This window comes from Lates calcarifer, unplaced genomic scaffold, assembly GCF_001640805.2.
Source record: "Lates calcarifer isolate ASB-BC8 unplaced genomic scaffold, TLL_Latcal_v3 _unitig_1931_quiver_614, whole genome shotgun sequence".
Classification (NCBI taxonomy): Eukaryota; Metazoa; Chordata; class Actinopteri; family Centropomidae; genus Lates; species Lates calcarifer.
This window is the reverse complement of record NW_026115857.1, coordinates 125,436-142,084: the sequence shown is the minus strand read 5'-3', so window position 1 is coordinate 142,084 and position 16,649 is coordinate 125,436. Positions and strand designations below refer to the sequence as shown.

Below are 16,649 nucleotides of genomic sequence, written 5' to 3'. Positions count from 1 at the left end.
GAAGAGTTCCAGGTTGTGTTCATCTTTGACGGTCTGGATGAGTGTCGACTTCCTCTGGACTTCCACAACACTGAGATCCTGACTGATGTTACAGAGTCCACCTCAGTGGACGTGCTGCTGACAAACCTCATCCAGGGGGAAACTGCTTCCCTCTGCTCGCCTCTGGATAACCACACGACCTGCAGCAGCCAATCAGATCCCTCCTGAGTGTGTTGACATGGTGACAGAGGTCAGAGGGTTCACTGACCCTCAGAAGGAGGACTACTTCAGGAAGAGGTTCAGAGATGAGGAGCAGGCCAGCAGGATCATCTCCCACATCAAGACCTCACGAAGCCTCCACATCATGTGCCACATCCCAGTCTTCTGCTGGATCACTGCTACAGTTCTGGAGGATGTGTTGAAAACCAGAGAGGGAGGAGAGCTGCCCAAGACCCTGACTGAGATGTACATCCACTTCCTGGTGGTTCAGTCCAAACTGAAGACCATCAAGTATGATGGAGGATCTGGGACAGATCCACACTGGAGTCCAGAGAACAGGAAGATGATTGAGTCTCTGGGAAAACTGGCTTTTGATCAGCTGCAGAAAGGAAACCTGATCTTCTATGAATCAGACCTGACAGAGTGTGGCATCGATATCAGAGCAGCCTCAGTGTACTCAGGAGTGTTCACAGCAGATCTTTAAAGAGGAGAGAGGACTGTACCAGGACAAGGTGTTCTGCTTCGTCCATCTGAGTGTTCAGGAGTTTCTGGCTGCTCTTCATGTCCATCTGACCTTCATCAACTCTGGAGTCAATCTGCTGTCAGAAGAACAAACAACCTCCCAGAAGTCTGAACTGATTAGAGATAAACCTGAACCAACACAGTTCTACCAGAGTGCTGTGGACAAGGCCTTACAGAGTCCAAATGGACACCTGAACCTGTTCCTCCGCTTCCTCCTGGGTCTTTCACTGCAGACCAATCAGACTCTCCTACGAGGCTGCCTCAATCAGCTAGAATGTTGTTCACCTAGCAATCAGGAAATAGTCCAGCACATCAAGATGAAAATCCAAGGGGAACCCTGTGCATATAGAAGCATCAACCTGTTCCACTGTCTGAATGAACTGAATGATCGTTCTCTAGTGGAGGAGATCCAACAGTACCTGAGTTCAGGACGTCTCTCCACAGATAAACTGTCTCCTGCTCAATGGTCAGCTCTGGTCTTCATCTTACTGTCATCAGAGAAAGATCTGGATGTGTTTGACCTGAAGAAATACTTCGTGTCAGAGGAGGCTCTTCAGGGGCTGCTGCCAATGGTCAAAGCCTCTAACAAAGCTCTGTAGGTAAACAGATAAAGTGATTCAATCTATTTTTTATTACATACAGATTTAAGTTATTGTTTGTTCATTTTTGTTTCTTCAGACTGAGTGGCTGTAACCTCTCAGAGAGAAGCTGTGAAGCTCTGTCCTCAGTTCTCAGCTCCCAGTGCTCTAATCTTAGAGATCTCGGACCTGAGTAACAACAACCTGCAGGATTCAGGAGTGAAGGCTTTGTCTGCTGGACTGGAGAGTCCATACTGTGCACTCGAAACTCTCAGGTAATGTTAACTTTTGCTGCTTTCGGTCAGTTAGAGGAGAAGCCTAAACTCCTGGTCACACCAGCATTTTCATTTGTAGAATTCTGCAGCCAGATCATTTAATTTCAATAGAATTACAATGATCAGTGGATTCACTCGCAGAAGCAAAGTCAATCTGTGCAAATTTTTCACAACAATTTAGCCATGGTGAACTTGAAGCTGTGAATTTCCTCCACTGTCAAATCAAGCTGTCCTGAGAGTGGTGATCTTTGAATGAACAGATAATATGATAAATATATAAATTGCACCACAAAAAAATGATGATTTGGCAGCAGTTATGATATAGGAATCAATGGTACTAATATGTGTCTTTAATAAACTTTGTGAACTTATTGCCACATCAGCAAAGAAACTACCAAAGTTGCTATTTGTCAGTTAGCAAGCGTGTTAGCTTGTAGAACTTTATGTTTTCTCTTCAGTAACTCTTCAATCATATACAATACTGTCAGGGACTTAAAGTTTTGAAAAAGATCATGTTACTACTCATTTTATCAGGTTAAATGAAACCAATATCACAGAGGACAGCTGCCAGGTGTTTGCTTCAGTTCTAAGCTCAGAGTCCTCCACTCTAAGAAAGCTAGACCTGAGTAACAACAACCTGCAGGATTCAGGACTGATGCTGCTTTGTGCTGGACTGGAAAGTACACAGTGTAAACTGCAAAGTCTAAGGTAAGATCTTGAAGTTTGTTTCAATTGATGTCAGAGTTGCTGGTATCTGCACAGGCAGCGAGTGACCCAAATGTAGACTCTAACAGGCTGATTTACTGAAAGTAAGCAGGCTTACAGGCAGATAGGTGAATTGACACACAGGTAGGCAAGCACGCAGGAAAACAAACAGAAAACACAATTCTACACATAGATAACATATTCTGTCGGGGTTGCTGGTATCACAGGCAGCAGGGATCCAGATGCAGGTGCAACTCACTGTTACATATCCTGCTTAATCACAGTTAACAAACTACAGAGATACTCATACAGAGATTATGTATCAACAATTATAGTATCAATTCAGAATTCTCACTAGGTCCTAAACTTGTTTTTTTTTCTATATTAATCCAGCCTGAGAAGCTGTAACCTCTCAGGGAGAAGCTGTGAAGCTCTGTCCTCAGTTCTCAGCTCCCAGTCCTCTAGTCTGAGAGATCTGGACCTGACTCACAATGACCTGAAGGATTCAGGAGTGAAGATGTTGTCTGTTGGACTGGAGAGTCCACACTGTTCACTGGAGACTCTCAGGTGAGATTATGTTATTTATAAGGGATCTCAGTGTCACATGCTTGGTTTCTTCATAATGTGTTGGACAGTTAGTGGTTAGCACAAATCTCCAGAAACAACTCACCAATTGTACAAATGTTCTGTACAATTCAGACATTAAACCTCTTCTTGCTTTCTGTCATGTTTCCATTCCTTTTTTTAATCAGGTTGAATCAAACCAGTCTGACAGAGAAAAGCTGTCAGGAGATATCATCAGTCCTCAGCTCCCAGTCCTCTAGTCTGAGAAATCTGGACCTGAGTAACAACAATCTGCAGGATTCAGGAGTGAAACTGTTGTCCACTGGATTAGGAAGTGTGCACTGTACACTAGAGACTGTCAGGTAAGATCTTCACATTTGTTTCAGCAAGACAACAACCATAGTGTCAGTTTGTTTAACTCAAACTAAAAACTGGAAACTGTCAGGCTTGGACTCATCAAACTGTTAAATGTATGTCAGAGACTACACAGTAAGTCTAAACCTGTGTAGAATTTTAATTTGCATATCTCACTGTCTTTTGCAGCTATGTTGCTGAAACCTGCGATACCAAAAATTACTACAATTTTATCTGCAAATTGAGTCATAAAATTGTTTGCATCTTAAGCATGGGTGCAATTTTTTTTTTTTAAAGCATAATGGTCTCAGGGAAGCTTTATTGTGTGTGTTTGCAGCCTGTCAGGCTGTCTGATCACAGAAGAAGCCTGTTCTTCTCTGGCCTCAGCTCTGATCTCCAACCCCTCCCATCTGAGAGATCTGGACCTGAGCAACAACAACCTGCAGGATTCAGGAGTGAAGATGTTGTCTGTTGGACTGGAGAGTTCACACTGTTCACTGGAGACTCTCAGGTCAGGATGTGTATAGAATATTCCTACATTTATCTCAGTACATTTTACCTTTGCCTTTTTGTCATATTGCCTTTACCTCTTGCAGCCTGTCAGGCTGTCTGATCACAGAGGAAGGCTGTTCTTCTCTGGTCTCAGCTCTGAGATCCAACCCCTCCCATCTGAGAGAACTGGACCTGAGCTACAATCATCCAGGAGACTCAGGAGTGAAGCTGCTGTCTGCTGGACTGAAAGATCCAGGCTGGAGACTGAACACTCTCAGGTAGGACTCACATGCTGCCAGATAAATGCAGTGTATTGCCAGTAATTACTGAAAATATAAGGACATACCAACACAATACACCAAAAACTATTTGGACAAGAGTAATTAAGTGGCAGTGATGTGGATGTGATTTTACTTCCTTCCTCTCACAGAGTGGACCATGTTGGAGTCCAGAGGATGATGACAGGTCTGAAGAAGTGTAAGTTTCTTGGAAAACTGGATTAATTCAAAAGTAGCACACAAGAAACACTGACAATCAAAAAACTACTCAATATTTGCTCCAGTTGTTTCCTTCATTGGTTTCAATAATTCACTGATTAACAGACTCCTACGATTATGGTAGAAGTTAACTGCAATTAATTAATTGCTAATTTGGAATAATGTCTCTAATTTCATTTTTTCAGCAAACCTCTTGGAAATTATGAGGCAATAAACCACAAATTGTAACTGTAAAAAAGGGTTAATTTAAAAAAAAAAAAAAAACTATAAATCCTTTTCCTTTTTAGATGCCTGTGATTTGAGGCTGGACCCGAACACAGCCCACAGAAAGCTTAAACTGTCTGAAGACCTCAGAAAGGTGACATATGTGGCTAAGGAGCATGAATGTACTGATGGTCCAGACAGATTTGACTGCTGGATTCAGCTGCTGTGTAAAACTGGTCTGACTGGTCGCTGTTACTGGGAGGTGGAGAGGACGGGAGTGGTGTTTGTAGGAGTGACGTACGTAGGAATCAAAAGAAAAGGGCACAGTGGGAGCTGCAAGCTCGGAGGACACTGTAACTCCTGGAGTCTGTACTGCTCTGATGAAAGTTACTTTGTCTGGCACAATGACAGAAGAACAGCGATAGGCTCTAACCCATCCTCCATCTCCAACAGAGTAGCAGTGTATGTGGACTGCCCTGCAGGGATTCTGTCCTTCTACCAAGTCTCCTCTGACTCTCTGATCCACCTCCACACCTTCAACGCCACATTCACTGAACCCCTGTACCCCGGGTTTAGATTTGTATCTGGATCTGGATGTGCTGCTCACTCAGTCTCTTTGTTACAGTTGGAATGAGGAAAAGTCACCTCCTGAGTAGATCAGCACTCCCACTACTGACTGAAACGAGGCTTCATTAAAGTGGGTTTTTGCTTTTTGCTCATCATTATTAAACAAATGTTGATGAGCAATGTAATAACTATAGATTAATGACACCATTGTAGTTTAGACTGGTTCCCTGTAAGCCTCCCTTTCACTCTGTAATTCTGTCTGACAGTGGGTACGAAACCTCCTGAGAAAACAAAGGCTTGATGAGGTGCGTCTGCCATTGCAGAACAAGTATATCCAGCTGCAGTCACAACATGAACGTGAATGTTGTGGACAGAGCTTTTGTTCTCTCGGGAGCTTTCCCCAGGTAGCAAAGATAGTGGTTGGCAGAGTAAGTGAGGAAAGTCCACCCAGCAAAAGAAAGAGCCCAGCTGTTGGAGGAGGCAAAGAAGCTGAAAAAGGAGAGTGATAGAAAATGAAGAATGAAACTTGGGCAAGAGAGCTCTAGGACTTCAGACCTACAGTCATTTGTCATTATTTCTACTAAATCAGTAACTAACAAAACCTGCAGATTTATTAATACAACCTGGTGTTATACTCTCACCTGAGACACAGGAAGACTCACTTTGTTTTCTGTTACATTTTCGTTCTGTTTCACTCTACATATACCATGTACATCATACCACACATTTAAAGGTCAAAACAAACATCTATGTAAATAACTCATAAGCTTACTACTAACCACGAATGAGAATCAAACATAGCTACAACAAAGCAACAAAACACGGCATAAAAGGAAGTGGGAACAGTCTTACCAGGACCAGAGGTGTCCAACGCCTGGAGGAGTTCAGATCCTTTGGCCTCAAGTAACATCAGTTCATCAGCATCCAAGAAGGGTTGAATCAAGGGAACTGGTCCTGGTTGAGGGGGTTTCACCTTCTGCACCTTCTTGGTTCGGTCTTCTCGAATAACAACTGACCTGGATGAATCTCCACAGATTTCCATCAGTTTATCATCAGATCTTCTTGTTTTGTATCTCTGCCCAGGCAGACAGAGCTCTGCAGACCTACCTTAGGTGTTATTTACTGCTGAGACTGTTCAACACCACCAACCTTATGTGGACCTGACTCGAAGCTTGTGTTAATCCCAGCTCTCATACAGACTCCACCATCATCACCTGGATAAAGACGAGAAAGCTGCTGAGATGATACATGAGAAAAGTTGTGCAACGTGTTTTAATTTAGATTAAGAAATGTCAGAGATAAATAAATGTTTGCTCAGAGTCTGTTGTCTGTTTTTTATTAAACCTTCAATTAAAAAACAGGAGTGAGAGGAAGCATAACTGCGTGTAAAATACATAAAATCCAAAAGAATCGAGGACGATCTAAAATCCACCGTTTCACGTCTAAATACTGATTTCCGCCCTCGTTCGTTTACTGTGTGGGGATGTAGCTCAGTGGTAGAGCGCGTGCTTCGCATGTATGAGGTCCCGGGTTCAATCCCCGGCATCTCCATGGTCTTTTATTGTTTCTGTTTCTACCTCGGGGCTTTCTCAGGGTACATTTCTTCTTGTTGTTGTTTTACTATAAAATACCATTAAAAAAAAGTAACAACTTCCGACCACGCCGAACACATTATGAAACTACTGCCATGTTCCGGCCCGCAGAGAGAAACAAACAGGACTGGACTATGGAGAAAAAATGCAGGAACACGGTTTGAAATTCGCTCGTGACCATTCTAACCTCATCCGCTCTTATTTTGAAAGTTCGATATCCAAACCGGAAATCGCCCTGTTCATTTGAACGTTAAAAACAGCTCTAAAGGTACAATTACATTTTGTGATGATAGAAGATTTTACTGATCAAGTTGTTCTTTTTCTAACTCAGTTGTTTGTCTCTTTCTGACATTGTTATGGCGAAGAAAAGTGTGGTTCCACTGGGGCTCGAACCCAGGACCTTCTGCGTGTAAAGCAGACGTGATAACCGCTACACTATGGAACCAGTTGCCTTCAGACGAGAGAAATATATTTATTTTAGAAAATGGCGACATTTGTACTGGTACCGATGATCTGATGTAAGGATGTTTATTATCATTATTCTATTCGACTGTGTCGCGACTTTTCCAGAGACCATGTGCGATCACTCTCCCGTCGGACCGTTCGTGAAAAAACGTGAAATGGAAGCGTTTTTCTTAAAGCTACAGTGATCAAGCGAGCACGTTTTGCTAAATATCTCAAATTTATGATCTAACTCGGGACGAACGTCAAACTTGTCTTCAGATTACAAATAAACAACAAAAAACTGCACCAGTAGCGCCACCGTCTGGACAGCTAATAGCGTTTTTGTATTTGCTGATAACCAATTAAACATAAACCAGAGAGAAGTTCTTTTTTCTGTTGATTCCTTGGATCAGTACTAAACTTTCTCACAAAAAGTCACTTCCGCACAGTTTTCCTACAGTTGAGTTTTTCTGTCATTCACTCTTTAATGCGATGAATTATTTAAACCAAACACACATGTATGTCTGCAGATACAGACTTTAAAACATTTAGTAAATCATGTTTTACCCTGAAATAAAGCAGAAGAAAAGTCTCATCGACGTAAAGCACCAGGGTCTGTATTCATCAAACTGCCAGAAGTGACATTTTGGACAGTAAAGTGTTTAGAAAGTGATTTTAAAATCAGATGTCAGATTTATTCTTGTTGTTTGCACCCTGATAAATGACAGCAGTGTTGTAACTTCCTATCAAATGCTCAAATTACAAAAAGAACAGTTTTATAGTGATTTATTTGCACGATACAGCTTCAGCTACTGAGTTATCATTATTGTAATCAGACTGAAACACTGGTTAACTACAGCTCAGTCCTGTACTGAGGTGAGGTGTTCACGTGTTGTAGTGGGCGGGGCAATAATAAAAAAATAAAGAGACCTGCAAAGTACCTGATGCTGCCATTCAACACATCAACAGCCCAGAGGGGAGAGGAGGTGTCACTCTGCAGGTAAGCTCACCTGTCTGTCTGTCTATGATGTAGCCAGGAATTTAGAAACACTGTTGTCATGGTAACTGTTTACTCTTCATCATCTGTACACAGTACAACACATTATAATGTAGCTGTGGGCAAATATGAGGACATGTTTAAATGTTTATTCAGGGTCAGTATTTGCTCTAACCTCCTCTGAAGATATATTTCATATTATTACAGCTGTGCTTTATTATACTGTCATTCATGATCTGAATAACATATGCTAATGCTACGTTTAAATAAAGTGTTGCTGATGAGTCCAATGCAACCAACTCCTGCAAGAACTCTTCAGTTATATTTTCTGTCAGTTCCAGAACATATTAACAGGAAGTTTTAAGTGTATTGACTCTAAAACCCAGAATCAGCCTCATAAATTCATCTGTGTATGTGTGTAAGTATTGAACATAAACTCCTGCTGAGGACATGTCCACAGTGTCCTCAGCCTCCAGCTGTGGGTATGTTTATATCCGTTTATAGTCAAGGTTCAATGACAAAGATCTCAAACAGCACGGGAATGAACTTATCTGAAGTGTGAGGGTCAAAGGTCACAGCAGTCTGACAAATGAACATAAATAAAAGGTTTTGTATCTAATTTTTGTCAGCGCTGTTTCCATGCAGCTCATTTTGTAAATTCAAGTCGTATTGAAACATTCGACTGATCTTTGACGTCTGACCATTCAACACAGAACAGGAAGCTTCCTCGTCTGGTAGCTACGTCTGAAAATAAAGGAAGTGACCTTTAAGATGAAAGAGTCCAGTGTTTGTGTTTGTTGTGAGTGTGTTTGCTGCAGCTCTGTGTGACGTGACGCCCACGCTAACTGTCGCTGTCGCTCATTTCCAAGTCAAATACCAGCAAGGTAAACAAATGAGTTCTTATCAGAATTAGCTGGAGTCCCACAGAGGAAGAGTCAACCTGAACCCCAAAACACAACACCTGCTGTGTGTTCTTCCTCTCAGCCTTGAAAAGATTTATTCACGAGAGGTGGTCGATACCATGAAAACTGGTTTTGACACCAATAAGACCAGTTGTCAGTGTGATACTAAACTCTCCTTGTCGCAGATTTTCTCTCACGTAACTCATTAGAATTTCTTCTTCCTTGTTTCTATTTCAGCCAATTTCCTGTTATTCCAACCATATTTGCATGTTTATATGTCATGAGTATATTAGTTTTCTGTTTATTTCTTATGTTAACTGATTGACACGTTCAGCAACGTCCAAAAGAACCTTGTACATTTTTTAAATGACGTTTGTTTTTGGAGCCGACAAACCTTGATACAGCTCAGATCTTCCCTGATCCAACCATTAAATCTTAAATCTCTCTCTGCAGCAACCTCCAGCTCAGATTCTCAACATTCTCTTCTTTAACTCACCACAGCTGAAGCTGATGTCCACCTCCTGGACTTAACCACATCTTTATTATTGTGACCATGAAGTTGTCAAACCTTAAAGATGTAGTCATGTTAACCCAACCAAACCTTAACTATGGTGGCATCAGATCAGAAAAATGCTAGTGCAACAACACATTTTGTTGTAGAATTTGGAGGATCAGATTGGGATCTGGGGAGTTTGGAAACCAGGTCAACACCTTGGGCTTTTTGTCCTGGAGACATTTCTGATCAATTATTGTTGTGTGATGGGACCATTGTTCTGCTGGGGGAGGCCCCTGTTGACATGTGCTTGGTCTACAGCAGTGTTTAGGTGGGGGGTACGTGTCAAAGTAACATCCAGATGAAGGAAGGACTCAAGGTTTTAACCAGATGATCAGTGTCATTCACTTCACCTGTCAGTGGTTTTAATGTTGTGGCTGATCAGTGTAATTAAAGCAGGAGACAGTCTGATCTCATACAGTATCTAAATCCAATGCTGACCTAAAAAACTAACTCCACACCATAGACACTCGCAGTGAGCCTCTTATTTATTCCCGAGTTTATGTTATGTGACACAAACCTGCAGCCAGTTGTCCTTTGACCACCAGGTGGCGCCATATTAATCCACCCTCCTGTCCTCACCAGCTCACCAACACATCTGACGTGATGGCTTCCTGTCAGGAGTTTGAGGTGACTGTCCACACCTCACCTGGTCCCACCTGTGGAACCTTCAGCCGGCTGTGGCTCAACCTGATTGGCTCGCAGGGAGAGACTCCGCCCATGATCGTGAACGAGGGCGACCTTCATCTCCTGCCTGGATCAGTGAGTTTCATCATGTTTCCTGTTTGAGATCCAACACAAACAGAACAGTTAATGAATCTTGAAGTGACGACTTCACACTAAGATTTATAGTAATTTAATTTAAAGCAATTCTCATTCATTCCAACATATTATACAGGAATAAAAACTAACTACAACACTGAGTTTGAGGGTTCATCATTTATCTTGAACATGATGAACTAACAAAAGGTCCTATAGATTCTTTCACAGTGAGAGACTGCAGTCATCTTGCAGCAGGCCGACACACTGTATGACCTCATCTAAATACACTGAGGATATAATTATTCTTTCTGATGTAAATTTATTTAATCTTGATGTAAATGACAATATCCTGCTGCTGCTGTAACAATGCAAATTTTCCCCCTGGGGCATTACTAAAGTTCATCTCATCTCATCTGAGTTGATGATGATCAATGTTTTTTTTTCAACATTTGCAAATGTTGCAGCCACTGAGGCTCCTCCCATGTGACCATGTCAACCACATGAAACCACAGCAAAGACAAAGATGCATCAACAGTTCTGGACCAAACTAAACTGTGTCATCTTCAAGAACTTACTTTTAGCGTGTACAAGAAGCCTCTTCAGAGAGTGCAGATTCAGCACCAATCACTCACTTCCTGAAAGCACCTTCACCTTGTTCTCCTGTAATAAACAGACAGTGTTTGTTGCAGAATAAGGACAATTTTCCTTTAAGTTTTACCTTGACAAACTCCTTCTCCTGTCCCGTCAGGTGTGTCCAGTCCAGATCCGGACCAATGACCCTCTGGGTCGCCTGGTTTTGGTCCGGCTCCGGCTGGAGGCTCTGTTAGGATTCCCAGACCTGGACTGGCACTGCAGCCACGTGGAGGTCCGTAGGGTTGCTAAGAGACCGGAGTCAGGACCTGAGGATCCAGAAACACAGGTGTTCCTGTGTGACAAGTGGCTTCGAACAGCAGATGGCGACGTAGAGCTGCGAAGTGGAAAGTGTAAGATAAGTTTATCAGTTTGAGAAGGTACAACATCCTGCTGTGGAGCAGATATTTGAATATGTTGTATATGTTTGATTCTGGGTTTGTTAGGTTATTGTATTTACAGTTCAAAGCAGCTTCATGAAGAATCACTCAGTTGGTGATTCAAAGGTTATGGGTGTTTAATTTTGGAAACTTTCTGATTTTAAAACACAGCTTGTCTTAAACGTTTAATACCGTCAGTGACCTCAGAGGACAAGTTGTTCTCATTATTGTTGCTGTTACTCCTCTGCAGTGTGTTTGCTGAAGGACGAGACAGAGGAGAAGCTGAAGCAGCAGAGACTCAAACAGCTGCAGCATCAACAGAAACTCATCAGGTAAAAGTCTCAGCAGCAACAACCTGAACACCGAACATAAGACTCTGCACCGGGGGAATATTCCAATGTCCACTCCAACATTTTAGAGAGTTCAAGTTTCAGACAGGTTCAGAAAACCTTCCTCAGTAGAATTTAAAAACAAAGAATGTTTGACTGTTTGAACACAGCGACTGAACCTGACATTACACATAAATCTGTGACACCCAAAGGTGAAAAGAGAGGTACAGTCACCTGGTCTTTGGAGCCAGGATTGTCCCTCTTCACCCCCTCTGTATTGTGTGGTTGCAGATGGCGTGTGTTTGTAGACGGTGCTCCACAGTGTGTGGATCTGAACAGTCTGTCTGAGCTTGGGCCGAACCTCAGCTACACCCACAAAAGGTGAAGTCGTACATTTCCTGTGAATCCTGATAGTGTGAGACAGAAACAGACTCAGGACAGACGTACAGTGAGGTGCAGAGAAGACGAGTCTGAGTCGTGTTTGTTTCTTTGTCCTCAGTTCGGCTCCAAACGTGCACTGTCTGAAAGGCTTCGCCGGCCGAGCTGAGGCCTGGACCAGCTTCACTGAGCTAGAGATGGTCTTTACCCACAGTGGACAGCACAACAACACCGCCAGTAAGAAACAAACTACACACACTATATAAAAAAATGCCATTACCATCTACAATCTGATACAAAAACAACTAAAGCCCACATTTCTTTAGATAAGTTATCTGTAATATATCTGTAACTTAGTCAATGTTTTGCTGGACTGTTTCTAAATGGTTTATCAGTGGTTTTCTGGGGTGTTTCTATTTGTTACTACTTAGGCCTTGTGAGGTACATTCTCAGTGTTTAACATATTAAGAGAGTGGACTGTTTGGGTGGGAGCACTTCCTGGACTCAAATTGAGTTTGTTCGAAGTGCCTTTTGGATGAGAAACATGTGGATATCAACATCCAAGAAAACCCTAAGAAAGCCTATAGACAAACAAAAACTCCAACAAGAACATACCTACTGGTAGAAAAGGATTTAATATGACCAGGCCATGATTATAAGAACATTTTAATTGTTTTTAGAAACAACGTTGCTCCGTGTGCCCCACAACGCATTTAACATACAGCTCCACTGTAAGACAGACTTCTGTAAAACTGTTGACAACACGGTCACTTATCACTGTCTGTATTATGAGTTTTTAATCCACAGAGTCACGGGTCAGTAAACAGACTGAGGACTTCAACGTACATCTCAGATAAATAGATTAGAAGTTCAAACACCTCACCTTTAATGAAAGTAATGCAGGCAAATCAGTCAAAGGAGAGCGATGAGGTGTGAAGTTAGCATGGAGAAAAAAAATGACAAAAGTCAAAGTCCAAAAACAAACGGCTAAAACCAAAGGCTGGAGAGCTACAGCAGGTGCAGCACTAAAGACAATCAGTCAGGGAATGAGTGGAAGTGGACTCAGGTAAGGGAACTAATGAGGGGATGGGGATCAGGTGAGTAAGTGGATCTGGTGAGTCAGGTGATTGCAGTGCAGGTGTGATCTGCAATGACAGAAGAGTTTTCTGAATGAATGAAAGAATGAAAGAACTGAGACACATGGAAGTTTGATGTTTGTAAAAGAGAAGAAAACTCCCTCGTGGAATTGTAGAGAAACAGTACGAGGTTTGTGTTTCCTCTCAGAGTTTGTTCGGGCTCACTGGAAGGAGGACTGGTACTTTGGATACCAGTGTCTGAACGGCTGCAACCCTCTACTGCTGCGTCAGATCCGCCTCCTGCCTCCACACCTGTCCGTTACCCCTGACATGCTCCGCCCCTTCCTGCCTGAAGACTCCTCCCTGGAGCAGGAGCTACAGGTGTGCATACAGACTTCTCTGCTTCCAGCTGTGTGCTTCATTACAGCTGCTGTATCTTGATGTTCTATCATGTGACAGAAAGGAACCATTTACCTGTTGGACTACGAGGTTCTGGACACTGTCCCAGCCAACGTGATCAACGGGAAGCAGACGTATCTGTCCGCCCCGCTGTGCCTTCTCCACCTGAACCAGCAGCAGCAGCTGGTCCCCATTGCCATCCAGGTGAGCTCTAGGTGGTGCTGAAAGTAACTCACCTGTAAAGCCTCAGGGAAGTAACCTGTCAATCAGATCCACCTCCTTTAGTTGCAGCAGACGCCTGGCCCTCAGAACCCCGTCTTCCTGCCCTCTGACCCCAGCTGTGATTGGCTGTTGGCTAAGATTTGGGTTCACAGCGCAGACTTCCAGTGTCACCAGCTGGCCTCTCACTACCTGAGGACCCACATGTTGGGGGAGATGTGTTGCGTGGCCACGTTGCGACAGCTGCCAGAGGTCCACCCCCTGCACCAGGTTCACCTCTAAACCACACTGGTTCAGATACACAGATTGTACCAACCCATTTGTTATGAGCAGTATCATCAGTCTTCTCTTCTCTGATTGGTGAACAGCTGCTGATTCCACACGTCAGGACGTCACTACAGATAAACTTCCAGGCTAGAGTGTCGCTGCTGGCTGCTAACGGGGTGTTTGATAAGGTACATCATCGACTGTAATACAAATAGTGCAGTGTAGTGCAGTTCTTACCTGCCGTGTTCGTCTCCTCCCTCCAGGCGGTGGGTTGTGGTCTGGATGCGTTACCCGTCCTCCTCTCCCGGGCGTCGCAGAGGATTCACTATCGATCTCTGTGTGTCCCTGACGATCTGTCTGACCGTGGCATGGATGAGCTGCCACAGAGCTACTATGCCCAGGATGCACTGAGAATCTGGGACGCCCTGCACAGGTAAACAAACACACCTCAACCAGGTGATCGGGCCTTTGACATTAATCAGTTTCCTGTTGGAGAGTCTGACAGTATATAGTGAAGCTGAGATCACACAGGGAGTGTTGTGGGTACATGTTACAGGTTCGTGGTCCGGTGGGTGGATCTGTATTACAGTGCAGACAGTGAGGTGCAGCAGGACTCTGAGCTCCAACAGTGGCTCACTGACATCAACACACACGGCTTCACACACAACTCAGGTGTGTTTGTTTGCATCCTCTAACCTCCATCCTGTTTGCATGTTTCAGAGCCCGCCCCCTGGTGGTAGAAAATAACTCTGGTGTTGGGTTTGCGTCTCCTCTCGTCCTTCAGGTTTCCCTCAGGTTTTCCAGTCCAAAGCAGAAGTGTCCAAGTTTGTTACCATGATCGTATACACCTCCTCAGCTCTGCACGCCGCTGTTAACTTCTCCCAGGTGAGTCAGACACCTGCAGCATGCCCAGACATTTTAAATAGAAAACATCAGTGACACATCTCACTCACGTCACTGTGAACCCTCTTTGTGTCCTCCAGCTGGACTTCGCCCTCTGGGTGCCAAACTGTCCGACCTCCATGATGCGTCCTCCTCCACAGGTCAAAGGTTCGGTGACGGACAACGACATCTTGTCCTCTCTGCCGGACGTGAACTCGTCCTGTCGCGTCCTGATGTCGCTGACTCTGCTGTCACAGCCCTCTGCTAACTTTGTGAGGCTCCACCCACCCACACCGCCCTGTCTGCTCTGCAGGAGGACAAAATCAAACGCACCTCGGCATGATGACAACAGGCCTCACGAAACACCTCAGATTTCTGTAGAGTGTTAGTTGCTCTGAGTGTTCTGATGTAAACCTCTGTGTGTCTCCCCCTGCAGGTTCCTCTGTGTCACTACAAGGAGGCCGTCTTCAGAGAGGATGCCCACCGCAGGCTGGTAGAGGAGGTGCAGGCTGAACTCAAGACCATTTCTGAAGACATGTCAGAGAGGAACAGTCAGCTGGAGCTCCCGTATCCCTATCTCTGTCCTGGACACATCGAGAACAGCGTGGCCATTTAAACTTACATTTATCCTTCAACCATTTACTCAGTCTCTGTCTTTCCATCATGTCTTTTAACTATACAAATGAATGTAATCTAATGAGTTAATCACTGACTGTCTTATATTGTGGATGAAATCCTCTGAGACAAACACTTCTGGTTTTATTTCTATGAAAAAAAAAAATCCTCACACAAAGCTAATGCCATGAATGTGTGAGATTCACGCCCAGCGCCACACATCAGATCACGTTTTCTGTTTTTATTCTTTGTTGCAGTATTTCCTGTTTTATTTTAGTGTCACTTACCTTTCCCTCTTGTTTTAGCCTCAGCTACACCCTCATCTGAGTCTGTCAGTTATTTCAGTCAGTGTGGTCAGCTTGCCTTCGATTCCTTAAATGAGTGTTCCAATCATTGCCTTGTGTTTTCGCTCTCTACTATTTTACCAGTTCTTCAGTTTTTGACCTCAGTCTCAGTCCGTCTTGGTTCTGTTTGCTTGGTTTCCACTACACTGAACCTTCTGTCTCCAGTCAAAACTGTGATTTTTGTCAGTCTTGTCAGTGAGAGTTTCACTAGGACTCAAAGAATGATCAGGAATCTGAGGTCAGAAACTGAGTTTATCACCTCCTGCAGCAAACAGACATTAAATCGAGCCTTTCCTCAAATGTTAATGCTCTCTTACTTTTTATTTCATCAACTTAAAAAAACTAAACAAAATAAAACAAACAGAACTGTTGCATGTGGAAACGTTTGAGCGTTCTAACTTCTCTAAATGTTTGCATTCAGCTGTTCAGAGCAGTTCTGCTTTACACAGACTGTGATTGAAATATGTTTAATCTTTTCATGCATTATGTTTTGTTTGTTGTGGGTTTGTTTGCATCTTCTTAAAATCTGAAGGCACAACCGCTAATAATAGTAATAATAATAATAATAAATAATAATAATACAGCAATGGCACTGAAAATGACAGGTTATTTTGGCTTCAGTTTTCTACAGTGGGAGGAAGTGGAGATGCGGCGTCCATCTTTATTTACAGTCAGTGGTCAGTGACTAAATACTTCTTCTGACTCTAATACGTCTTCTGAAGAGTTCAGAAACACTGTTTGATGTAAACAGTTCAGATTTATGATTTTGCTGCCTGAAAGCTGTGATCACTTGTTTTACGACATTAAACATTTCAGTGAAGTGTTGACGCCTGCTGATACTGACTGTGAACAGAATAACACTGGAATAAATGACAAACTTCTACGTCCTGTGTGATTATTTCTGCTGAACACAGGCCTGTGCCT

General features: G+C 43.2%; 2 protein-coding genes, 2 non-coding genes and 1 pseudogene across 4 annotated transcripts; 4 read left to right on the top strand and 1 right to left on the bottom strand.

Annotated features, from left to right (window-relative positions):
- LOC108891313 (NACHT, LRR and PYD domains-containing protein 3-like) overlaps positions 1-6,275 on the top strand; it is a 56,393-nt pseudogene extending 50,118 nt beyond the window's left edge.
- Positions 47-809, top strand: LOC127139633 (protein NLRC3-like). The gene has a single exon (XM_051067703.1). The coding sequence runs from the start codon at positions 218-220 to the stop codon at positions 680-682; it is 465 nt and encodes a 154-aa protein (XP_050923660.1). The 5' UTR covers positions 47-217; the 3' UTR covers positions 683-809.
- A 160-nt stretch (positions 6,276-6,435) lies between the features above and the next one.
- On the top strand, positions 6,436-6,507 carry trnaa-cgc (transfer RNA alanine (anticodon CGC)). Its single transcript has one exon. It is a non-coding gene; the product is annotated as a tRNA-Ala (tRNA).
- Positions 6,508-6,920: 413 nt separating this feature from the next.
- On the bottom strand, positions 6,921-6,993 carry trnav-uac (transfer RNA valine (anticodon UAC)). The gene has a single exon. It is a non-coding gene; the product is annotated as a tRNA-Val (tRNA).
- Positions 6,994-7,928: 935 nt separating this feature from the next.
- On the top strand, positions 7,929-16,025 carry zgc:152891 (uncharacterized protein LOC767741 homolog). The gene is made up of 15 exons (XM_018688456.2): positions 7,929-7,992; positions 10,030-10,206; positions 10,955-11,189; positions 11,467-11,548; positions 11,837-11,926; positions 12,045-12,160; positions 13,208-13,380; positions 13,459-13,602; positions 13,684-13,887; positions 13,986-14,072; positions 14,148-14,317; positions 14,441-14,556; positions 14,669-14,769; positions 14,868-15,038; positions 15,203-16,025. The coding sequence occupies exons 2-15, from the start codon at positions 10,051-10,053 to the stop codon at positions 15,380-15,382; spliced, it is 2,025 nt and encodes a 674-aa protein (XP_018543972.1). The 5' UTR covers positions 7,929-7,992; positions 10,030-10,050; the 3' UTR covers positions 15,383-16,025.
- Positions 16,026-16,649: the final 624 nt, after the last annotated feature.

Bases quoted from the DNA above. Each gene is read 5' to 3' on its own strand.
- LOC127139633 (XM_051067703.1), top strand. From the start codon at position 218: ATGGTGACAGAGGTCAGAGGGTTCACTGACCCTCAGAAGGAGGACTAC.
- zgc:152891 (XM_018688456.2), top strand. From the start codon at position 10,051: ATGGCTTCCTGTCAGGAGTTTGAGGTGACTGTCCACACCTCACCTGGT. The intron at 11,927-12,044 runs GTGAAGTCGTAC...CTTTGTCCTCAG, and splicing joins CTCAGCTACACCCACAAAAG to TTCGGCTCCAAACGTGCACT. The intron at 14,318-14,440 runs GTAAACAAACAC...TACATGTTACAG, and splicing joins ATCTGGGACGCCCTGCACAG to GTTCGTGGTCCGGTGGGTGG.